Source organism: Fusarium keratoplasticum, chromosome 6 (genome assembly GCF_025433545.1).
Source record: "Fusarium keratoplasticum isolate Fu6.1 chromosome 6, whole genome shotgun sequence".
NCBI classification, from domain to species: Eukaryota; Fungi; Ascomycota; class Sordariomycetes; order Hypocreales; family Nectriaceae; genus Fusarium; species Fusarium keratoplasticum.
The window spans coordinates 136,248-162,429 of NC_070534.1; the positions used below are offsets into that span (position 1 = coordinate 136,248).

A 26,182-nucleotide genomic window follows, 5' to 3' on the forward strand; every position below is an offset into this window, starting at 1 on the left:
TGACCAAGATTTCTTCCAACTTGCTCCGGTCAGGCGGGTCTTTTCCTTTCCGTATTTCATACTTCTTTCTTGCCCATTTTCTGATCAAATGGTTTGCATCCTCAAGGGCCACATGATATTGCCTGATCGTCTCTGCTTTGACAATACCGATCACCTCCTCCCCCGACTCCCGACTCAACCACCGTAGTGACGTCGGGACGTCGTCCGGTTCCAAACCACTCTCCCAGTCAACCTCAGGTTTGGAGAGAAGGTTGACGTTTATTTTAGCGGCACGCTGTTGTCCACGCCGTAAGTTGGGGCCTCCCACTTGATGGACCCTGCAGCCGGGGTGACGACACGGGTGTTGCCTAGTTGGCATCGGAGGAGCATAGAACCGTCTCTTGTCGAATGATCAAATGATACTCGCCGAGCGGACGAATGGCATGCCGAGGATGAAGGGAATTGAGATTCCCTTTGAGGGCGCCACGTACATCCTCTGCTGGATCCATACATTGCCGAGGTACAGTCGAACAGTAGTCTGGCCTAGCATGGTGATTTGGTCCTGGGAGAAAGACGTGGTTGAGGCACGGGCTGGAGCAACTTTGAGGCCGCAGGCTTTTTTGCAAGCTCCTGCGAAATGATGTTCCCTTCGGAGCCTGTATCCACCATGGCTTCGATGACCTTGCCCTCCGGATTATCGAGTCTCACAAGAATGCGAGGTAGTTCCTGGGACTGGGCGACTCTCTTGCTTTGGCCCTCGTCCATCAGTTCGATGTTATTAACCATCTGATCAGTCGGTTCTCTTTCCTTGGCTGTGGGCGTGGTCTTCCCTGAGGTCTCCGTCTTGTTCTGACGAACCTCCACCGTCTTTGTCTCTTCGTCCGTTGTGCCCGCGTCGGTTGTGACGATATAGTCTCCGGGCTGAAGGTCCTTCGTATTATCATCGGTTCGGTCGGTTTGGCTTACTTCGTCGATGAGAATTACGTTCACGCCGGCTCTCTCGCTGATCGCTGTCCAGTAGGCCTCTCCCCAGTCTTGTTCACCAACTTGGACCGCATTGGCGCCGTTGGCCTTTTGATCAGATGGTCCCCGCCCTTCTCCGGTGGTATACGGCGCGGGTTCGATGTAGGTGATCTGTTCCACGCTGTTAGCAATGTCTTGGCAATCTTCCGCTACCTCTCTGCCTAGTTGGGGCAGCAATGTGAATAGCTTATCAGCTGGAATCGAGATCTTCTTCGTTCGAAAGTCATCTCTCAGCTCCTGTATGATTGAAGCCTGCTTTTCCTCAAGCGTTTGAAACCTCTGGCTCTTCTCTTTGCCTGTAGCGGCTGGTTTCTCAATTGGAGTCGACTTCCTGATCGGCTGAGCAGCTTCTTGCACTTCAGTGATATCTTCGACATGGACCCTCTTCCTTGCATTGGCGTTGACGGCGACAGTCGTAGTGGTAAGCGTCTGAGGCGCCCCCTGCTTGATCAAATGGTGTGGGGTCTTCGTTGACCAAGATCACATTAGTGGAGGTTCCAGGCGGCGGGTTCTGGCTGTCCAGGATATCTCGGTCCCCACGCGTAATTTCCTTAGGCAATCGATCAAACCCTTCTGGGGACTTATACTTCGGGCGGTAGAGATCCAAGGCCTCGGGGTTCTTCCGTATGAAATCGTCAATGATGTTGTTCTCGGCTGGGTTGGTGTGAACCTGAGCCCGGCTTTGTTATGTTGTTCAAGCCGCCTCACCAGTGGGTGTAAATCTGATTCCGGGAAGCGCATCAACCAGTTGTGGACGAGCTTTCGGACTCGAACTTCTTGAATTGGTACACAAGATTCGGCGGCAGCATTGCATCACCCCTTCCGAGGAGGGCCGCTCCACCTTGAGGGTCGTAACTCGCGATACCGGCGCTTTTATCATAGGCCAGGTCAGCACAGGTGTCGGGAAAATGGTTTCTTCCTGCGCAATACCAACACGCCATGTTGTTTTGGTAGCCACCTCGCCCCGATCCGTAGGCCGCGTATGTGTAGAGATTCTCGTGGTTCTGAGGTTGATCAATTGATACGGCGTTTGTCCTGAAGGGTTGGCTCGTCCCCGTGGCAGCCTGCCTGTCGTTCTCCCTCTGGATGATCTGAGCGAGCTGTAGCTGTGTCTCCTGCCCTTTCGCCAGATTGATCGAGAGCTGGGTCAATTGCGCGGTAAGGTCGTCGATCTTCGAGTTGGTCACTTCGTCGGGCTCCTTTCTCAGGATCCTAGGGGTCTTGGTGCTTTTCGTGGAGGGGCTGGAGTTCCTTGGAGGGGTCGGGGCCCAGGTGACCTTGCGAGTATCATCTTCGTTTCTAGAGCGGTGGGTCTTCCTGATCTCGATCTTGTTCTCGCAGTACCGTTTGATCATATCCGTAAGGTCATGGTAGTTCATGATGGTGAGTTCCCTGACGCCTTTGTTGTGCCTTTCGCAGATCCCATCAATGACCTCCTCAGGCAGTGCTTTGTAGATGGCTCGGGACTGCGTGCGGGAGTCCATCCAATTCTTATCGGTCTGTTTGAAGAGATACTGATGTTCATTCAACCATTTAATAATGGCGTGAAAGTCAACCTTCAGTCGGACCTCATTGAGTATTTCAAGCTTCTCTTCGACCGTTTCGGTTTGATCGGAGTCATCGTTCGCAAAGGACTCCTTCAGTTTCTCTTGGGCCTCTTTCCAGTCGAAGCCTTCCATAGCTTGCCGGACTTCTCTCTTCATCTCGGGGTCGGTGTATGATTCAAAGAGTCCCGGCTTTTTGTCTTCAGAAATATTCATGAGTTCTGCTTGCTGGTTGAAGTTTCGCAGGTACTCAGTCACATCTTTCCCTTTGAAGGCAGGGAGTGGGTGGAGCGGGATCGCAAACGAAGGACCATTTGATCCTTTGGTCATGAGTTCCTGGAACAGGTTGAAGAGGGCCTTGTTGACCGTCGCCTCGGTGTCGTTCTTGGCCTCCGTGCTTTGGCCAGTGTCGCTCTTTGGCACGGTATCAAGGCTTTTGTCGTTCTGAGCCATCGGTACGATATCTGTGGTTGTCGTTGTTTGATCAGATGATTCCGAGTCGTTGCAATGTTTTTCCTTGCAATTCGCGCCTTTGAGAGGGTCGGGGGATCCCGTCCTGGGGGTTTCCTCGAATGCCGTCAGGATCAGGATGAGAGCAGTGAGTATTTCGCTTCTCGTAAGCCACCAGGCAAGCATTCCGATGATGAGGGCCTTCCATTGTCGCGTCGTAAGCGTCTTCATGAGCAGTTCCGGTGGAGGTGGCCTGCTAGCTCCGGTGAAGGGAGGTCCCTTCTGCGCTAGCCATGGGTTCACGATGTCTTCCTTTTCCGTATCCGTAGTAGGTGGGTCCCTTCTGCAACCGGCATTTGCTTTGTGTGGGGCACGGGAAGGGTCCATGTTGACTTCGATTGTCCGGGGTAATCTGATCAAATGATTCTAATCTTTTGGCGGTCAGGGGAAAGGCGGAATCGAGCCGTGGCTAATTTCGATACCGGCTGGGCGATTTTCAGGGTCCTCCTAATCGCCCGCTTCGTCTTTTTCGTCGCAATTCTTCAATATCTCGCGTTTCTTGATCTCGTGGAGGTGGTTGTGTTTATAGTCCATTGATTGGCAGCGTAGGAGTGCGCTCTCTTGTCTGATCAATCGGTTTTAACCAACTCTGGTATATACCAATCGTCAGAAAAGCAAGAGTATCAAAAATCCTGTGTGGGGGCACCAGATTTGTTGGAGAAACAGAACACACCACACCACACAGCCAGATCTTCGCGAATTCCTTTCGTGACCTTTCAAAAGAGGGATCTCACACACTGTCTCGTGATCTCAATAACATAGAAAATAGTAAGGGCAAATGATCAATTGATAGCAATAATGATTACGCCGAGGAAGAAAGCCTGAAGCTCCCCTTTCTCGTCATGATCGATGAAGATGATGATGATGATCAGAGGCCGCGGCCTCTGACCTTTTTCTACGTACAAGAAATTGCCCAACGGCCCAAAACGGCTTAGCACTCATTTTCCCCAACTCAATAGCATATCTAGCTAGCTAAAAAATAATAAAATATTAATAATATAAAAGATATCTATATCCGAGTATATTATAAGGAACTAGCTATAAACCCTTAATAGCTAGAACCACGGCTTAACTTATTAGACGACCTATATATTATACCTATATACCTATAATACAAAGAAATCTCTTAGGTATTATATAGGGACTACCTTTATAGCATATATATCGCCGATAAATAATAAAACGACTATTTTCTAGTCCTACTACTATAGCTAAATACTAGGCCTTACTTAGCCTATGAAACCTATTAATATAAGGTCAATAAGTAATACAAAGGACTTAGTATCGCTACGCTATGTTTTTATCCCACTAAGGAAGGGACTATTAGCCTAGAATAATAGATTATTATCGCTATATAGCGAATTATTATAGAGTAAGAGGAAGCACTAAATAGAAGCTACCCTAATACAGAAGTAACCCTCTATTGCGAAGAAATATATCCACAATACGGATAAGAGGTACTAGCTATATATAACCGACTAGAATATATAGCAAAAGAAGGATTTAATTTCCTTACTCACTAAGGAAATGCTATTAATAAAAAATAATATAAAGGCATCTAATTATACCTCTAGAAAGACTATAGACCCACCGATAAGGTTCTATAAGAATATGCTAATTATATTAGGCGAGGAGACCTCAATAAGGTCCACCTAGAGCCACCACGAGAAGACTATACCTATTAAGATAAAAGAAATAAGATAATAGAATAAAGCTACTAGGAATAGGTTAATAGCTAAGTAAATAACTATAACTACGAAGTATACGCGAATAGCGAGTATAAATTCAATTACCTTAGCTATGCTATCGAGAAGTTAAAAAACTAGATACCCTATCCGGCATAGGGTAATAGATAGATAAATATGGGAAAAAGCTACCCTAGAAGGCCCTTTACTCTATGAACAGAGTATATAGGCGATAATACCTAGAATTAAAAGTATAAGTCAAGGGAGAATAATTAAATACTTTAATAGATAGTAAAGCTAAGTAAAATTACTTTAACCCGACCACGGCGAATAGGCTTAAGCTACTATAGAAGCATAAGTAGGCGCCCTATATAATTACTAACTTAGAGGGAACCCTTTTTAATTATAATAATAGAGTTATCTAATATAAGATTAATTACCTTAAGGTCTTTATTAAAAAAAAAAACTAAGGGATTTTATTTAATATAATACTAAATAAGTACTATGACCTTATACTTAGGTACCTATAGTTATAATATTATAACTTATATTTTGACTAAAGAACTAGCTAGGTATTCTCTTTTAATAATAAGGTACTCTTCATAATAAATAATAACTTAGGATATAATATAAGATCTTAAACTCCTACTAAAGATATTAGAGAAGTTAGGTAAAGGCAAACCCGAGATACCTCTCTACCTAAAGGAATATAATATAAATACTATAATAGATAAAAACAATAGAATTAGCAAATAATTATATATATTATAAAATAATTTCGTAAATTAGAAGAGAACCTAGAATAAATTAAGGAGATACTAGAAGAAAAATAACTTAAGAATATCTCACTATAATACTATATCTATAAGAAACTCTTCGCAAAAGAACTCAAGATAGGATTACCTAAATATATATATTATAACTTAGAAATTAAGTTTATAGATAGGAAGTAACCTAGCTTTAATAAACTCTACCTACTTAACGAAGCATAACTACTAATATTAAAAGAATATATCAAAGATATATTATAAAAAGGATATATTAGGGAAAGTAAGTTACCTATTAGATACCCCGTTATATTTATTCTAAAAAAGAATAATAAGCTTTAACTCTACGTCGACTTTCAAATACTTAATACTATAACTATTAAAGACTATACGCCGCTATTACTTATTAGCGAGCTAAAGGACTAACTATTTAGAATAAAGTATTTTACTATACTTAACCTCAAAGGAGCCTATAACCTCATCCGTATTAAAGAAGGGCATAAATAAAAAACTACTTTTTATACTAAATATAGACTATTTAAGTACCTTATTATGCCTTTTAGACTTATTAATACACCTATGGCATTTTAATAAATAATTAATAATATGCTATAAAAACATCTAGATATATTTATTATATATTACCTAGATAATATCCTTATCTTCTCTAAAATAAAGGAAAAATATATAAAATATATCTATAAGGTATTATAAATACTATAAGATACTAAGTTACTAATAAAACCTAAAAAAAGTAAGTTCTATGCCTTAGAAGTAGAATTCCTTAGATATATTATCTCCCATAATAAAATATATATAGACCCTAAGAAGGTCTTAGTAATTAAAAAATAAAAGGAACTAATAAACATTAAGGAAATATAAGCCTTCCTAGGTTTCACTAATTATTACTATAAGTTTCTTAAGCGATTTAGGAAGATTACTATATTATTAATTAACCTTATAAAGAAAGATAAAATATTTATATTTAGGACTAGAGCTAAAGAAGCCTTTAATAAAATCAAGGAGCTTATCCTAAGCGAACTAGTACTTAAGATATTCGACCTATCTCGATAAATCGAACTTAAAATAAATACCTTAGACTTCGCGCTAGGTACCTAGATCAGATAGCAAGATAATAAAGGACTTCTATACCCTATTATATTCTACTCCCATAAGTTATACAGGGCAGAACTTAACTACCTTATCTATAATAAAGAATTCCTTATAATAATTAATACCTTTAAGGAATTCTAATACTACCTACTAGGGAGTAAGCACTAGATTAAGATATATATAGACTATAAGAATATTACCTACTTCGCGAGAACCTAAGAACTCAATAGATAATAATTATAATACGCTAAATACCTATTAGAATTTAACTATATTATTATCTATATTAAAGGAATAGAGAATAGACGAGCTAATACTATTAGCCGATGACCTAACCTTAATACTAGAAAGATTAAGGCAAAAGAATAACTCCTATAATTTATATAAGAAGGATACCTTAAATAATAGATAATTACCTACCTTAGATAATAGGCACTCCTATACTACTTAATAAATAAATAGAAAAATAAAATCATCGCCGATATTACTATTAAAGAACTTAGGAGACTTATTATCCGATAAGCAGACTAGGTAGGAAGCTAATAAGAGATAATTACCTACTAGAAACGCATCTTTATACTATAGAAATATATAGAAGAATTCATCGAATACTATTATTAGACTATGAAATATAATAAGAAGCTTAATAATAGAGATTTCTAGGAAATAATATATCGCTACTTTAATTAGGAAGACCTTAACGCGGGACCAAGCAGTTATATATACTATAAAACCTGCCGAGAAAACTAATAGCTAACCTAACGAAAGATAAATACAAACACCAAACAGAGCGATGGGCTAATACCCCTACTAGAATACCTCCAGCTCATCCATAGCTATAAGAAATAAATCATTGACTTTATAGATTATGCTAGGGGCTATGACCAAAGGGAAGATAGACTCCTTATATACTAAGGAGGAATCACTATTCCTAACGAAGTATTTAAACTAATCTTTAGATATTATCACGACTTATTCCCCTATGATAGAAATTACTAGCTAATATTTAAATAAATAAACCATATCTATAACGACTATTAGTTTAAATAAAAAATTAAATAATAGATGCGGAAATATATAAAATATAACCCTAATATTAAACCTATTACCTACGAATAAAGTAAGATCACGGGAATACCTCACCGAGTTATTAAAATAACCTATGCAATAGAATAAGGTAATCTACTCCTAAAATAAATTTAATAATATAATAAATAACTCCTAGATAATAAGAAAATAGATAAATAATAAGTCCTAAACGAGCTATAATATGACCTTATACGCGAAATCTATAAATACTAACTATATAGCCACTAAGGAATTAATAGAACCCTAGAATAAATTAAGATAATATTTACTTTCCCTAATATAAAGAAAATTATTTTAATAATTATTAATTAATGCGACCTCTATATAAAAACTAAGATATAACGCTATAAACCCTACGGAAAACTATAACTACTCCCGGTTATAAAATAACTATAGGATTTAATTACTATAGATTTTATTACTAAATTACCCCTATTAGAAGAACTAGCTATTAGAAACTTCTATAATAGTATTTTTATTATTATAGATAGACTTATGAAATTTTCCTATTTTATACCCTATAAAGAGTTAATAATAGCTAAAGAATTCGCCTACCTATTTTACTTTTATATTACTAAGATATATAGCATACTACTCGAAATTATTATAGACTAAGGATTACTATTTACTTTAAAATTCTAGTAAAGCCTAATAGGATACTTAGGAATTAACTATAAACTCTCTATTATATACTATAAGGAGATAGATAGATAGATAGAACATATAAACTAAATACTAGAATAATACCTCCGATACTATATTAACCATAAATAAATTAATTAGGTTAAAAAACTACTAGTTATATAACTAGCTTATAATATAGCTATAAATAAAAGCATAAAGATTATATTAGCCTATACTAATTTTAGATTTACGCTAGATATATACTAATAAATACGAGATATTATTATTAACCTTAAAGCTATCCTTACTAGTGACTAGCTAAAAAATCTATATAAAGAAATATAGATAGAACTCGAGTTTATTAGAAATAGAATAATAAGTTATATTAATAAGAAAAGGATTAAGGGACTAACCTTCTCGGAGGGGGATATAATCTACCTCGCGATAAAAAACATTAAAATAAAATAATAAAATAAAAAACTTAACTATAAATATATTAGACTATATAAAATTAAGTAGAAAATCTTAAAATATAACTATAAACTAGACTTACTACCTAAGGTTAAGCTCTACCTAATCTTTTATATTTTATTACTTAAATTAGTATAAAATACTATCTAAGTCAAAACTAGTAATAAACTAAAAACCAAAGTTAACAGACTAGAAGAATATATTATAGAAGCTATCCTCGATATAAACAAAGTCAATAATAAAATAATATATTTTATTAAATAGAAAAACTACCTAGACTTAGAAAATACCTAGGAACCCCTAGAGCACCTCACTAATACATAATGCCTTTTAAAGGACTTCTACTAACGACGACGAGATCTAACTTATCTAAACCTAAGGCAGACTAATTAATAATACTAAACGCGCCACTCGCCTATAAGTTGCCCACCGCCTACTACTCGGCGATAAGTACCTCCTCCTAGGAATAAACCCTATCCTCCTTGTCTAATTCCCGTATCCCCCGAGAAAAAAGCTAGGAACCCCGCTCACGAAGTAAATAATGCTACTTCCTTAGACGAGCTAAATGAGCCAGGGTCTCTTATAACTTATCCTTAGCCTTCTCGATATCTATATCTACCTTGCGCTAAGTATTAAGGTTTTTAGAAACTAGGACCCCGGGAATTAGCTAAATATAGAGTTAACCGGTAGGGAAGCATAACTTACGAAAAGACAATATATTAGTACCGTTATAAGACTAACCGCGATAAATATACTCTTAGTAATGAGTAGAACCCGCTATTATCCGATAGACCTTCTAGGCCTAAAAATACGATAAGTAAGGCATAGTATTAAACCCCTTAGTATTAAAACGAGAAACTAGAAGGGAATACTATATGGATTTCTTTAATTTAGAAATATAACCTAATATCTTATTAGTAAGAATTTTTAAGGAATTAAGTTAGTCACTCACCGATAATAGGCTATAGATATAGCCTTGAGGATAAGACTAATAGAGGGGAAGTCTCGTATTATGGCCTTAAGAAAGGTCGCTAGCACGTAATATAAGCGGGCCCTAGACTAACTAATTAAGGATAGATTACTTAGATCGCGCTGTGATCCTAATAATCTAGATCAATAGGATCACTAGGTGATCCTTATAATCTAGCATATCACTAAAAAGTATATAGATATATTTATTATACTTTCCTATATAGTAGCTACCTTAGCTATTAATATAACTTGGTTATACTTAATACCCTTGAGTATATTACTAGACGTGACTTATATCCTCTGCCTTAGAGTATGCCTCCTAATCCTCTGCTAATATAAACCCAGTACGACCGGTTTATCCCTTGGGAAATACCCTCTCGTTATATATATTGTGTACCTAAAAGCGCTAAACCTTAGGTCTATAAAAATAGCTAGAAATTAGCTATGAATAAAAAAAAAGTATTTTTAGTTATTTAATAAGTAATAAAACTATATATAATTTTCTTAGGTTTTTAAAAAATATTATTTATATATAAATAGCTAAGTACATAGTGAGTTGGGGAAAATGAGTGCTAAGCCGTTTTGGGCCGTTGGGCAATTTCTTATATGTAGAAAAAGGTCAGAGGCCGCGGCCTCTGATCATTATTATTATCTTCATCGATCATGACGAGAAAGGGGAGCTTCAGGCTTTCTTCCTCGGCGTAATTATTATTACTATTAATTAATCATTTGCCCTTACTATTTTCTATGTTATTGAGATCACGAGACAGTGTGTGAGATCCCTCTTTTGAAAGGTCACGAAAGGAATTCGCGAAGATCTGGCTGTGTGGTGTGGTGTGTTCTGTTTCTCCAACAAATCTGGTGCCCCCACACAGGATTTTTGATACTCTTGCTTTTCTGACGATTGGTATATACCAGAGTTGGTTAAAACCGATTGATCAGACAAGAGAGCGCACTCCTACGCTGCCAATCAATGGACTATAAACACAACCACCTCCACGAGATCAAGAAACGCGAGATATTGAAGAATTGCGACGAAAAAGACGAAGCGGGCGATTAGGAGGACCCTGAAAATCGCCCAGCCGGTATCGAAATTAGCCACGGCTCGATTCCGCCTTTCCCCTGACCGCCAAAAGATTAGAATCATTTGATCAGATTACCCCGGACAATCGAAGTCAACATGGACCCTTCCCGTGCCCCACACAAAGCAAATGCCGGTTGCAGAAGGGACCCACCTACTACGGATACGGAAAAGGAAGACATCGTGAACCCATGGCTAGCGCAGAAGGGACCTCCCTTCACCGGAGCTAGCAGGCCACCTCCACCGGAACTGCTCATGAAGACGCTTACGACGCGACAATGGAAGGCCCTCATCATCGGAATGCTTGCCTGGTGGCTTACGAGAAGCGAAATACTCACTGCTCTCATCCTGATCCTGACGGCATTCGAGGAAACCCCCAGGACGGGATCCCCCGACCCTCTCAAAGGCGCGAATTGCAAGGAAAAACATTGCAACGACTCGGAATCATCTGATCAAACAACGACAACCACAGATATCGTACCGATGGCTCAGAATGACAAAAGCCTTGATACCATGCCAAAGAGCGATACTAGCTAAAGCATGGAGGCCAAGAACGACACCGAGGCGACGGTCAACAAGGCCCTCTTCAACCTATTCCAGGAACTCATAACCAAAGGATCAAATGGTCCTTCATTTGCGATCCCGCTCCACCCACTCCCTGCCTTCAAAGGGAAAGATATGACTAAGTACCTATGAAACTTTAATTAGTAAGTAGAACTCATAAATATTTCTGAAGACAAAAAGCCGGGACTCTTTGAATCATATACCGACCCCGAGATAAAGAGAGAAGTCTGGTAAGCTATAGAAGGCTTCGATTAGAAAGAGGCCTAAGAGAAACTGAAGGAGTCCTTTGTAAATAATAACTCTGATTAAACCGAAATAGTTAAAGAGAAGCTTAAAATACTTAATGAGGTCCGACTAAAGGTTAACTTTTACGCTATTATTAAATAGTTAAATGAATATTAGTATCTCTTCAAATAGACCGATAAGAATTAGATGGACTCCCGCACGTAGTCCCGAGCTATCTATAAAGCACTGCCTAAGGAGGTCATTGATGGGATCTACGAAAGGCACAACAAAGGCGTCAGGGAACTCACCATCATAAACTACTATGACCTTACGGATATGATTAAATAGTACTACGAGAACAAGATCGAGATCAGGAAGACCCACCGCTCTAGAAACGAAGATGATACTCGCAAGGTCACCTGGGCCCCGACCCCTCTAAGGAACTCCAGCCCCTCCACGAAAAGCACCAAGACCCCTAGGATCCTAAGAAAGGAGCCCAACGAAGTGATCAACTCGAAGATCGACGACCTTACCGCGCAATTGACCCAGCTCTCGATCAATCTGGCGAAAGGGCAGGAGACACAGCTACAGCTCGCTCAGATCATCCAGAGGGAGAACGACAGGCAGGCTGCCACGGGGACGAGCCAACCCTTCAGGACAAACGCCGTATCAATTAATCAACCTCAGAACCACGAGAATCTCTATACATACGCGGCCTACGGATCGGGGCGAGGTGGCTACCAAAACAACATGGCGTGTTAGTATTGCGCAGGAAGAAACCATTTTCCTGATACCTATGCTAACCTGGCCTATGATAAAAGCGCCGGTATCGCGAGTTACGACCCTCAAGGTGGAGCGGCCCTCCTCGGAAGGGGTGATGCAATGCTGCCGCCGAATCTTGTGTACCAATTCAAGAAGTTCGGAGTCTAAAAGCTCGTCTATAACTAATTAATACGCTTCCCGGAATCAGATTTATACCCACTGGTGAGGCGGCTTGAACAACATAATAAAGCCGGGCTCAGGTTCACACCAACCCAGCCCGAGAACAACATCATTAACGATTTCATACGGAAGAACCCCGAGGCCTTAGATCTCTACCGCCCGAAGTATAAGTCCCCAGAAGGGTTTAATCGATTGCCTAAGGAAATTACGCGTAGGGACCGAGATATCCTAGACAGCCAGAACCCGCCGCCTAGAACCTCCACTAATGTGATCTTAGTCAACGAAGACCCCACACCATTTGATCAAGCAGGGGCGCCTCAGACGCTTACCACTACGACTATCGCCGTCAACGCCAATGCAAGGAAGAGGGTCCATGTCGAAGATATCACTAAAGTGCAAGAAGCTACTCAGCCGATCAGGAAGTCGACTCTAATTAAGAAACCAGCCGCTACAGGCAAAGAGAAGAGCCAGAGGTTTCAAACGCTTAAGGAAAAGCAGGCTTCAATCATACAGGAGCTAAGAGATAACTTTCGAACGAAGAAGATCTCGATTCCAGCTGATAAGCTATTCACATTGCTGCCCCAACTAGGCAGAGAGGTAGCGGAAGATTGCCAAGATATTGCTAACAGCGTGGAACAGATCACCTACATCGAACCCGCGCCGTATACCACCGGAGAAGGGCGGGGACCATCTGATCAAAAGGCCAACGGCGCCAATGCGGTCCAAGTTAGTGAATAAGACTAGGGAGAGGCCTACTAGACAGCGATTAGCGAGAGAGCCGGCATAAACGTAATTCTCATCGACGAAGTAAGCCAAACCAACCGAACCGATAATAATACGAAGGACCTTTAGCCCGGAGACTATATCGTCACAACCGACGCGGGCATAATGGATGAAGAGATAAAGACGGTAGAGGTTTATTAGAATAAGACGGAGACCTCAGGGAAGACCACGCCCATAGCTAAGGAAAGAGAACCGACTGATCAGATGGTTAATAACATCGAACTAATAGACGAGGGCCAAAGCAAGAGAGTCGCCCAGTCCCAGGAACTACCTCGCATTCTTATGAGACTCGATAATCCGGAGGGCAAGGTCATCGAAGCCATGGTGGATATAGGCTCCGAAGGGAACATTATTTCGCAGGAGCTTACAAAAGCCTGCGGCCTCAAAGTTACTCCAGCCTATGCCTCAACCATGTCTTTCTCCTAGGACCAAATCACCATACTAGGCCAGACTACTATTCGACTATACCTCGGCAATGTATAGATCCAGCAGAGGATATACGTGGCGCCCTCAAAGGGAATCTTAATTCCCTTTATCCTCGGTATGCTATTTATCCGCTCGGCGAGAGTATTATTTAATCATTCGATAAGAGACGGTTCTATGCTCCTCCGATGCCAACTAGGCAACACCCGTGTCGTCACCCCGGCTATAGGGTCCATCAAGTGGGAGGCCCTAACTTACGGCGTAGACAATAGCGTGCCGCTAAAATAAACATTAACCTTCTCTCTAAACCTGAGGTTAATTAGGAGAGTGGTTTAGAACCAGATGACGTCCCGATGTCACTATGGTGATTAAGTTAGGAGTCGGGGGAGGAGGTAATTAGTATTATCAAAGCAGAGACGATTAGGCAATATTATATGGCCCTTAAGGATGCAAACCATTTAATTAGAAAATAGGTAAGAAAGAAGTATAAAATATAAAAAGGAAAAGACCCGCCTAACCGGAGTAAGTTAGAAGAAATCTTAGTTAATACTCTCTATAAAAAGAAAGGTATTAAGATCTACCCGAGAGATAACGTTCCGTTAGATAGATCTACCCCAGAAGGTAACCTAGAATAGAAAGCCAAAAAGTAGGAAAAGGCAAAGGAGAAGTTATAAGAGGATTCGAAATACCGAGATTAGATCACGCCAAAATTCTCAGATATTAAACGAGGAACCCAGATCTATAAAGAGCGACTCTAAGGACTAATTAATTAAGTGGATAGTACCCTTACGCGCGAAGAATTAGATATATTCCTCGAGATCATATACAATAGAGAAGCGGCACTTATATGGGAATTTTCAAAGTGCGAAAAACTTAACCCACTCGTCGCACCGCCGCAGGTCATCAGGGTAGTTAAGCACAAGGCCTAGCAAGCAAAAGGCATACCTATCCCCAAAGGGTGCGAGAAGGAGGTTATCAAACTCCTGAGAACCCGGATAGAGAGAGGAATCCTCGAAGAAGGTCATAGCCCCTATAGGAACCCATTCTTCCTTATTTAGAAAAAAGACGGTCAGTTTCGATTAATCAATTCGGCTACATTAATGAACAAACACACAATACGGGATAGCCTTATCCCTCTAGGCTGCGATGAGTTCTCTGCAGACTTTGCCATATACAGGATACTATCACTCCTGGATTTCTTTTCAGGATATAATCAGATAGAACTAGCAGAGGTCAGCAGAGACTTGACTAGTTTCATAACGCCAATTAGATTACTAAGAATATACACGCTGCCGCAAGGAGCCATAAACTTAGTCGCCTAGTTCACCCGAAATATCCTCCGAATCTTAAAAGACCTAATCCCTAACGTCTATCAGTCCTTCCTAGACGATATCTACGTCAGGGGACCTATAATGGACTACGGTGGGGAGGAGGCAGCCCCAGGAATACGCCGCTTTGTTCTAGAGCACTTAATCAACCTCGATAAAGTGCTAGTAAACATTGAGCTATCAGGCTACACGGTTACAGGCCAGAAGTCTCAGTTTTACAGAAAAACGGCAGTAGTTACTAGCTACCTCTATGGGACCTACGGGAGGAAGCCAGAAGAGAGGAAGGTTATGAAAATTTTAGAGTAGGAAGACTACTTCGACGTAGGGGAGGTAAGGTCCTTCCTTGGCATTATGGGATACTATCGCCAATGGATCAAATAGTTCGCATAGATTACGAAGGCTTTGATGGATCTACTAAAGAAAGACGCCGAGTTTATCTGGGGAGCAAACCAAAAAGAGGCCATGGAGACATTAAAGAAGAGGATCACGGCACCGCCGATCCTTATCACTCTTAACTACTCCGAGGAAGCTAGGGAGGTAATCCTTATAGTCGACGCAAGCCTTTTAGGCTGGGGATACGTTTTAATGCAAGTAATCGATAGGAAAAGGAAACTAATTCGATTCGAATCCGGATTATAGAACCCAGCCGAAACTAAGTATGACGCGATAAAGAGAGAGTGCAGGGCGGTCCTCTATGCCTTCCGCCGCCTTAGGGGCATAATCTATGGCATTCCCTTTGTCCTTGAGACTAATTCGCAAGTATTAGTCCACTAAATCAACGGCAAAGCAGACGACGTGCCCGGTTCCCTCGTCTTGAGATAGATCAGTTACCTTCTTCTCTTTGATTTTACAGTCAGACACATACCCAGAAAGAAGAACCGCGTGGCTAATGGATTATCACGAAAGCATACGGGACCATCTGATTAACTAGACGCGTAAGTTAAAGGAGATATTAAAGACTTCGTTAACCTCCACCTCAACATAGTTTACGTCAACGGGGAACCTAACGTCCTAGATGGCATCTACTCTCAAGAGCATAGGGATATAGCTAAATACCTATGTACCTTTGAGAAGCCTAAGGGGCTAACTCGTTCATAACTATAATGGTTCAAAAGAAAGGCTCTTTCTTTCTTTATTCAAGGACGACGACTTTAGAAGCGAGCAAAACGGGACTACGATTTACCTCTACTAGTGGTAGATGACCCGGAGATACAGAAGAAGTTAATTAAATCGTATTACTTCGACAGCGGTCATAAGGGCAGGGAAGTGACCTATAACCTTGCGAAGAGGAGATATTTCTAGAATGGCATATGGAACTAGGTCTCCGAAGCAGTACGGTGCTGCCCCACCTATTAAGCCCACGCTCCTTAGAGGCCATTAGAGGCCGTCCAGCACACTAAACTATTTAATCCCATAATCAAGGTTTATTTCGACTGCCAGTATATGCCACTAGACCAAGGGTTTAAGTACCTCGCGGAGGCAAGATGCGATATGACAGGATAGGTAGAAGCGATCCCTCTGAAGAAGATCACGGCCAAAGCACTAAGGCGCTTTGCGGCTAACCTTATCTACCGATTTGGCATGATTTCTGTGGCAGTAGTGGATAGTGGGCCCGAATTTAAGAAGGAATTTCCACCCTTGCTCGAGGAATTGGGAATACGGCAGATCGTTACGTCTCCGTATAACCCCAAAGCTAATGGCATTAATGAGAGAGGGCACTACTCTATTTCGATGGCTTTAAGGAAGATAGAAAGAAAAGGGAAGCTAAGATGGTACGATAACCTAGAGAGAGCGCTTTTCGCCGATAGAATAGCTGCGAAAGCACCACACGGATACTCTCCTTTCTATCTCATCTATGGATGGGAGCCAGCGTACCCCCTGGAGGTTGATCTTCCCACTTGGCGATTGATCAATTGGGATGAAGTGTCTATGGCAGACGACCTCATCCTTGCGAGGGTTAGAATCCTTAAAAGAAAAGGTAAAGACGTAGAAGCAGCGCGGCAAAAGATTGGTGTATTTAGGGCGAAAGTTGCGAAGAAGTAGAACGAGAAGAACGTCCATAGGTTGAGAAAGACCCCTCTGAAGGTTGGGGATTTGGTATTGAGATTCGATGTTCCCCGATTAAATAATATATCGATAAAAATGAAGATAGCACGCAAGTGGTATGGCCCATTTCGTATCTTTAAATATTATGACGGGGCGAATTACTATAAGCTCGAGATACTTGATAGTTATGAGATCATAAAATCTATCTATGGGGATTACCTAAAGAAATTCGTGAAGGACGAAAATAGCTAGTGGGAAGGGGAGTTAGATAAAGAGGAAGTCCTTAAGAAGCTCAAAGAGGAGAAAGAAAGTTCAGAGGGAAGCGGAGATAAAGAGAATATGCGGGTAACGAGAAGTAAGAAAGCAGCGAATGATTAAATGGTTGATCAAGCAAGCGATGATGGAAGTGAGGAGGAAGATAGTGGGGAGGAGGATCTTAGCGAAAAAAGTGAGATGCCATACCCGAGGAGAAACACTCCAGTACGCATAGAAATGCAACTTCTAGGCCTTATTGCTAAGTAAGCTGCTTAGTATGAAAGCCTCTGAAATGAAACGAAGAGGAAAAAGGGGTAGCACTAGAAACCTATGAGGATCCTTAGGTTTCTAGTAGGGAAGGACGAGACGGAGGAGAAAATTTTAGTACCACAACACAACCACCGGAATTTTCAATAAATCCGGGCATTTATTTTACGAGAGATATATAGATTATTTGATTAGATACTAGAGACACCGCCCAAGACATAGAGGACGCTATCTAGGATAGGCGGGATACTACAAGAGATAACCGCGACATAGTCCACGATAATTCAGACGCAATACTTAAATTTATTATTTATTAAGAAATAAGCTTAATATAAAGCCCGCAGAAGATAACCAAAACTAGACAAAGGACTCGATAGGGAGATTAGGAATAGATAGAGGCAAATGATTAATTGAAAGTAACTATAGATATAAAGCTAGACCCTACTATTAGTCAAGCAAAAACGACAACTCCTTACTACGCTTAAAATTCATCCCTTAGCGGGAAAGCTCCTAGGACCCAAAATCCAACCCCTTCTAGAACCCAGAAGGGTCAGCCTTCTCATTAAGAGCTAGTTGGCGCATCCCCTAGAGAAGCTAATAGTCCTGCTCTTGATTCCTATCCTCGGAAGGGTATAGGCAGGAAATGCGAGGACAAGACACCCGATTCAATTGATTAATTCTAACCTCATCGGACGAATCCTTTGGAGTATCCTTCCCCTGCAGAGGCCAGTCCAAAGGACCCTCAGTGGCGGATTTTGGCTGGTACCTAGGCAGAAACTCCCACTCGCAAGGCTTCTGGTGCTAAACGCAGTTGGCACACTTCCCGCCCATGAAACCCTTGATCGAGACGCAAGATGAGAAGGGGTAAAGGATATGCTCCTTGTTCCAGCTGATGTTGGTTAAGTAGGACTGGCAGCAGTGTCGATAGAAGATGGGGTTATGGAACCCGAGGAGGGCGATCCTAAGAGCTTTCCGGTGCTCTGGGCGAGTGATCAATTGCTTGAAGAACCATCCACGGGGATGGGCAAAGTCGGCAGGGATGTAGATGGTCTAGAGGGAACGATTCGGTATCAGCGAAATGAGCTCTCTCATAATAGCATCGGGAGCGCCGTAGCGCTCAAAGAAACATTTCGCGATGGCCTTTGGGTTCTCACGGCCCGTGTCGTCAAAAGCGAGCTCGACATATAGAGGGAAGCCATCTCGGTCAAGGGCGAAGCGAGAACAGATCCAGACCCTGAGGCACTCGTGGACCTGTTTGATCATTTGGTCAGAAAGGCTATCGAGAGCAGAGAGGATATGGGAACTAGCCCTGGGGAGGTTAGCCGTCTGGGCCTCTGCAGGAGTCACCTTGAAACCGCTACGGTCACTCTACTGAGAGGAGGTGCCTCTCTGGAAGTTAGTATGAGAGAGCTGAGGCCGAGCGAGAGTCTGAATATTGGGAAGGACGTTCCGTCGCTTATTAGCGAGGATCTCGTAAGGAGTCTGTGTAGACATGGTGAATCGATTGATCAAAAGCGCAGGTAAGAGTAGTGAAGTTAAAAGAGAGGAGAATGAGAAAATAAGGAGTACATAAGAGTTATATGCGTGTAAGGTTAAAATGTGTGAAGTAAGAGGAGCGGCGTATTTAGGTGACCTCTGAGTGGAAGGCTATAATTCATAGTCGCCCTCTATACATAACAAAAGAGCTAGACAGCCTCACAAGAGGAAAATAACACACTAGCCTTCTTTCATACCTCGCATATAAACTAACCCTTCATTCACTTTCCTCGAGACACAAAGACATATCCCGCTCCTTATTCATAATCACCCGCGCCGACCATTTAATCAGAACATAAAGCCTCCTTTCCGCCTATTCAAGAGCACGTATCTACTCCCCTAATAAAATAATATTCTTTATCTAATAATAGCGAGATTAGCGCAGACTAGTGACCGACCTTGGGATTAGCCCTTCGCACCCCGGAACCGATGAGCTTAAAAGACCGATTGACCGCCTTTCCATTTGATCATACGAAGCGCAACTACACGAGAACCATACACTACGTATACCACACACAAATCAACAAAAAGACCTTCCTATAGCGATAACTCTATACCCTCGAGTATACTTTAAACCTTTAAGATACCTCTACTCACGCAACTAACCGTCTTCTTCGCCCCTATTAACTACTCGCGGTTCATAAAGAAAGGGAAGATAGCCTACCTAGTGGCTCGGGTTAATTACTTTAGAGGAGCAGGAAGCTTCCTCGAGAAGAATAAGACTAGCCCTAATATGATCGAGAAGTTATATGAATCTGAGCAGCTGCCCTTCTTTCAGCCACGATAGGAATGGGACCACTGGGACTCTGCTACCTTTGAATACCCTAGTATAACAGACGATCGCCAATTAATCAAATCAAAGCTCGGAAAGGATAAGCTCTAGAGGAACTACTTTAATAATCCCACCTATAATGTGTCATGGGGGGAATATGCGCTAGCTCTGTGGCGCTTATACTAAGACCTAGAGAAGGACGGAGAGATACTCCTAAATAACTCGATCTTAGCGGTATTGCGAATACTTAGGAATAGCCTCGAAAAGGTTATTATAGTTATACGATACGAAATCGATATCTAAGCAAAGAAGCCAAAATATAACTCCGACTAGGAGGAGCTTTCGCTATTCCTCCCCGATGACTACGAGAGAGTCCCAATAAACTATAACATAGGTTTTAGAGGGATTCGGAGGTAGCGTAAAGCCTATAGAGGGAAAAGATTCTTTATGGGATTTTTTAGGTTCAGGTATAATAAGTACTTTACTACATTTATATAGGATAGGGTCAGGGGCGACTTCTATTACTTCGATACTATATCAACTGATTAGAAGCTCCGTGTAAAGCTCGCCTCCATCGCCTAGCGAGAATACCTTATAAGCGCCGGTTAACTATACCACTTTAACTTCTATTCTATTCCCTTAACTCCATAGAGAGGGGGATAGGAATGCGGTCTCCTCAGCATATTCTGCCTCTTTTAAACCCTTAGAGGGCTCGTGGGAGTAACTTCAAGCGAGTTAGCCATGATTTGTCCCCCTATAGCCTTAAATATTAACGGGAACGAGGTAGTACCCTCGCAATTATTTAATCTATTGGTCCGTGATTAGCTACCGGACTCATGGACTAAAGGGGGAAAGCCCAGAGATATCCTATATAATGATAACTTAGATAGGATTTAGGGCATCTACTAGACTATGATCTTTGACGAGCTAGGGATTAAGGACGGTTACTTCTAGCGCAAGAGCACCCGCAGCAAGGTCTTTATAAAGCGGCAATCCCTCTACGCAGATATAATTAATTACAGTCCGGTCGAGTTCGCTTAGACGGTATCCCGAGACTAGCTTTATACCGACTAGGGAGGATATATGCCGGCAGATATAAGGGATATCAGCCATATTAGTAACTAGTAATCCCACCGACTAATCTTAATTCCCCGGGCTGGTCTAGGCAATACGGTAGAAATTCCCCAAGGGCCAGGGCCATTTATAGTCCTTAACTCCGGAGTCGCATTTCCTAACCTCCCTGCGCAACTAATCAAATGGTATACCAACCGAGGCGTAGAGATCACGGACAATTTCCCTATCTACTAAGAGGGGGTAGTCGTCCCGACTGACGATGATGAGCCCGACCTAAAGACGAAGAAGCCGATAAAGAAGTCAGTCGGCCCAAGACCCAGGGTTCAGAAGCAAGCCGATAAATCCTCGACTCCTACACCTCCTAATCAGAAGGATCAGCCTTAGACCCCAAGCAAGCCCCTCAGTAATCTATCCCTGGGGACTCCGAAGCGGCCACGACCTTCGTCGAACAGTAGCTCCGAGTACCAGCAGACCGGGAGCCCCTCCTCATCTGAGGGTGTGGAAGACACGACTACGGGACAGAAGCCACCAGGTCCGTCTAATCAAATAATAATTAACTACGGATAGGGTTAAACTAGAGACGGGCGTCCCTTTGTTGTCGAAGAAGGACCTTACGTCCGCGGAGCCGAAGATTTCATTTGCTCAGACTACGAGACCGATAAGGAAGCTACATCAAAGCGGAAGGCAATTAGGGCGGGGACAAAGATCATATCAGTCAACCCAGGGGAAAAGAGTTGGCTCGGTATGGTGCGTGGCCGGCCTACGCAACGATTGCTGACCGGCAATTACGCTACTCACCTCCCTGGCGGGATGGTGAGACCCTCGCAGTGGGACGAGATTCTGGCCACTGCCGCCCAGCCTTGGACACCTGCTGCGGTGTCAAAAGAGAGCCGAGACGAGAGGATGAAGAAACGGCAGAAGAGCAGGGACACTTGATCAATTGATCTGGAATGGTCATGTGGCGGGCGCGGCGCTGGGTGAGGCGCAATGGGAACAACACGTGAAGTAGGGGGGGATAAGTTTGACGAGGCTTTTGGGACCGTGAGGACAGGTGTCAAAGCCTCGTGGGGAGCTGTGAGTTGGGGAAAATGAGTGCTAAGCCGTTTTGGGCCGTTGGGCAATTTCTTGTACGTAGAAAAAGGTCAGAGGCCGCGGCCTCTGATCATCATCATCATCTTCATCGATCATGACGAGAAAGGGGAGCTTCAGGCTTTCTTCCTCGGCGTAATCATTATTGCTATCAATTGATCATTTGCCCTTACTATTTTCTATGTTATTGAGATCACGAGACAGTATGTGAGATCCCTCTTTTGAAAGGTCACGAAAGGAATTCGCGAAGATCTGGCTGTGTGGTGTGGTGTGTTCTGTTTCTCCAACAAAATAGTATAAATATATTTTTTCTAAACTAATTAATTAATTATTTTATTAAAAATCTATAAAATTTAATATAGCTCTCTTACTATTTAATAGGCTTAACTTTAAATTCTTAGCTAATTTAAGTTTAAATTAGATTTTTTAGAAATTTTTAAATACCTTACTTTTAGGTATAAGTACATTTGTTATGTATATTTATTTGTCACGCAAGCTATACATATACGTTACTAAATATCTTAACATTTCTTTAAAAACAATTTAAAGTTAACATATATATATAGCAAGTGTCACAGTCATGCGAGTGTCACAGTTTTAATTTAGGTCTTAAAACTAGGTTTTTTAAAATAATTCTAGAAAATTCAACCTTAGCCTAAATTAGCTTAAAATTGGGAGGGAGCTTAATTATATAATATATTACTAATCCTAATTTTTCTAGATTATTAGAAAAATGCCTTATAGGGTAGTTTAGAAAAAAGTATATTCGCACTGTATAAATAGCTATTTCTCTATAAAGGGAATTTTTTAAAAATCTATAAAAATTAAATATAGTTTATTTATAAGTTAAATAGCTAAAATTATTCTTTTTAAGTTTTTAGCTATTTTATTTAAGTTTTTATTAAAGTTTAAAAATCCTAGTTTTAGTGCACAGTCTAGCTGTGACACTTGCATGACTGTAACACTTGCTTATCATATATGTTACTTAAGTATATATAAATATTTTTAGTATAGCCTATCTTATATCATTTGCGGTCAAGTGCTAGGGTGCCTATTCTTATATATACCCTAGCAAAGTATATAAGTTACGGTTTGCCAATAGATACGTGGGTTCTCGTCTATCGCTCAGCTGTTCGAATAGCCTTATGTAGAGCACAAGGGGTATCACGTGAGCCGTCCGGTTGATCCGGTAATCGTTGGTCGCTCGGCGAATCATAGGAAGCACTAGTCCCAATTAGGAACATTATCTCGGAGACCTCGGATGAAGGCCGAGATCCCCTCAACCTAATGATAACACAATAGAAGCCATACATCTTTGGCAGCCTCGCTTTCTGACAAATATGTCCTCCAAGTATTTGCCCGTAATATTACGTTCTAGTTAGCCACCCCCACAGGAGTCATACACACAAGTGCCTGACCAAGCTATTTAAGGTAGATGTATCAGCCTAAGTCGTTCTGTACAAGATGCTCCAGTTTACATACCACGGGTAGAACACAGCAGCGGGCTCGCTGACCAGTGGCCGCACATATCTGACTAAACGAGTCTGGGTCTGTCGGGGTCTCGGTTGCTAATATCTTGATCAGTCTTAAACTCCCAACCACGAAGGCGAAGCACAACTTACGGGAATCGCACTCCGCATCAACCACTCCTAGGCCATTGACCGAACAGCATTGAGGGTTTCCGTATAAACTATCCGGGCAAGGCTCATAGGAAGTACCCGTTTCAGCTGGAGCGTTAGTCGACACCAAGCTGTCCGACAGTGCCCCAGTCGAGTCACTTGGCTCGCCGGGGTCGATGGAGGTTGGGTTAGGAATTGACGTCATTTCGGTTGGTTCAGTTGTCTCGGTGTTTACGGTAGAGGCTGGAAGACTAGTAGATTCTGCCTCAGTCGATTCGGCTGGTTCAGTGCCTCCAGCCGATGTCGGAAGTGAAGGAGACTCTGCCGGCTGGGTGCCTTCAACTGAGGCTTGGAGGGAAGTGGATTCCGTTTCAATGTACTCGGCTGACGTGTTGGTGTCAGTCGACGTGCTGGTGTCAGTCGACGTGTTGGTGTCAGTCGACGTGTTGGTGTCAGTCGACGTGTTGGTGTCAGTCGACGTGTCTGTCCTGGGGTCGCCGAGGTCATCAGTAGACGTATTAGAGCCGCCATTGGAGCTTGTCGAGATATTGACGCCAGTGTTGGCTGGAGCCCCAGTCTCAGTCATGGCTTCGGTCGAGTCAGTCTCGTCCCCGTCACCAGACGCGTCAGTGCTACTAGGGGAATCAGTCTGAGCGGCCTGTCCTTGGCTTGTCGAAGCAGTTTTCTCATCCAAGTTGGTGGCAAAAGAGTCTGTGGGCCCTTGCGTGTTTTCAACTGATTCTGAGCTCCCGTTGTTATCGCCTGTGGCAATCGTGGAAGCATCCTCCACTGAAAACACCTGAACGATGACAGTGCCTAGGTCACCACCGTCGGTCGGTTGGTATGTCTTTGTAACAATACCATCAGTAATTCCTTCCGAGGTTGTAGTGATGGTGGTGTAGTGCGTAGTTGATGGAGATTGGGGTCCCGTTGTGCCGTCCCCGCTGGTTGCAGCAGTAACTGGCGGCACTTCGATAACAACGGTACCTAAGCCTCCACCGTCGCTTGGGGGGTGGGTTCTCGTAACAGGGCCATTGTTAGTGCCTCCAGTGGTAGTGACGGTGGTATACGCCTCAGTAGATGAGGAGGGGGTTTCAGTATTTCCGCTGCTGCTGGTATCATCAGGGTTTGAAGCCAGTTCGATGACAACCGTGCCAAGGCCATCAGGGCCTGTCGGAGGATATGTCCTCGTAACGGGACCTTCGTTGCCGTTGGTATCAACACTCCGGGTTACGGTAGTATAAAGCCCAGCGACTTCGACATCGTCCTCGATCTCGGAAGGTGTGGAGGCTCCGGTCGTTGGCGGTACCTGGATGATCACAGTGCCCGGGCCGTTGGGGTCCTTCGGAGGATAAGTTATCGTAGTTGGACCATCATTGGCATCACCTGGACCAGCGGTTGAAGTGACAGTGATGAATGGCCCCTCAAATGGATCCCCGCTGAAGGCACTGCTTATGATATATCAGAGTATCCAACGACGCGAGAGTCCGACTTGCACGTACCTTGTGAGCTGGGTTACACTCGTAGAGGTCTCAGTTAAAACGGTGCGGAGGGACACGGGAGCATCCGTAACGTGAATGACCAGATCGTCATTGATGACAAGGTCGGTGTTGACAGGAACGAAAGTGTCGACCAGAATGGGCTGCAGGACTTGGAACTCGAATGGTTGAACGTTGAGGCCGATGGGGCATATCTCGTCAACCAGAGGAGGCCCCATTGCTTGGGCAAGCACAGAGCCTATGTGCGCCAGAAGCGCAGCGGCTGTGACAATTCTTTCAGGGCGCATGGTGATAAAAGAATGTGTTTAGCAGGAGGAGAACTAATGATTTCGAGATGACTGTAGTCTGCTTGATGATGGGGAAGGGCACCAGAACAGGTGATAGAGCCTGTATATATATATACTTGAAGGTGGAACTAGGGGTTGAGAGTCCGCTCTGGCCTTGACAATGCGTGAATGGCTCTAACGGCACTTCTCCTTTTCTCCTGAAGGAATGTCCCGAATGACTCCTGAGCTGAAGATATTCCTGTGGAAAATTGGCTCACCTAGCTTCCCTTGCCCTCGACAGAAGAAATTAATGTCGATGGAATGTTAACCGGCAGCTTAATAGAGCTACTCGACTGAAATGAGGAGTGATAACCCTACAGGGTGGAGGCTATCGAGACAATTCTATCCCGGCAGCAGCGCTTGCGTAGTTGGCGGCTTCGGCCCGATTAGATTGGGCTGTCCGACTATTGATTCTCTTTGCTTCGCCTCTACTTCAGCTCTGATGTTTGGATAAGGACTACTGGCATTCTTAATTTCCCGTTGTAATTCTAGCTCAGCTGAGTGGTGTTCAACATGTTAAGCCATGGAACAACACTTGGGCAGAAAGCGACGAAGCACTGCGTCTATATAACCTAG

At 42.6% G+C, this 26,182-nt stretch overlaps 2 protein-coding genes across 2 annotated transcripts; both read right to left on the reverse strand.

The window, feature by feature from the left end:
* Nucleotides 1-522: 522 nt before the first annotated feature.
* NCS57_00800800 (uncharacterized protein) lies at nt 523-3,383 on the reverse strand (the record flags this gene model as incomplete). Its single annotated transcript, XM_053057838.1, has 3 exons — nt 523-1,443; nt 1,487-1,656; nt 1,748-3,383. 3 exons carry the CDS (start codon nt 3,381-3,383, stop codon nt 523-525), a joined length of 2,727 nt encoding a protein of 908 aa, XP_052911669.1.
* Nucleotides 3,384-23,536: 20,153 nt separating this feature from the next.
* On the reverse strand, nt 23,537-25,567 carry NCS57_00800900 (uncharacterized protein; the record flags this gene model as incomplete). Its single annotated transcript, XM_053057839.1, has 4 exons — nt 23,537-23,584; nt 23,645-23,730; nt 23,785-25,229; nt 25,284-25,567. 4 exons carry the CDS (start codon nt 25,565-25,567, stop codon nt 23,537-23,539), a joined length of 1,863 nt encoding a protein of 620 aa, XP_052911670.1.
* Between the last annotated feature and the right edge of the window lie 615 nt (nt 25,568-26,182).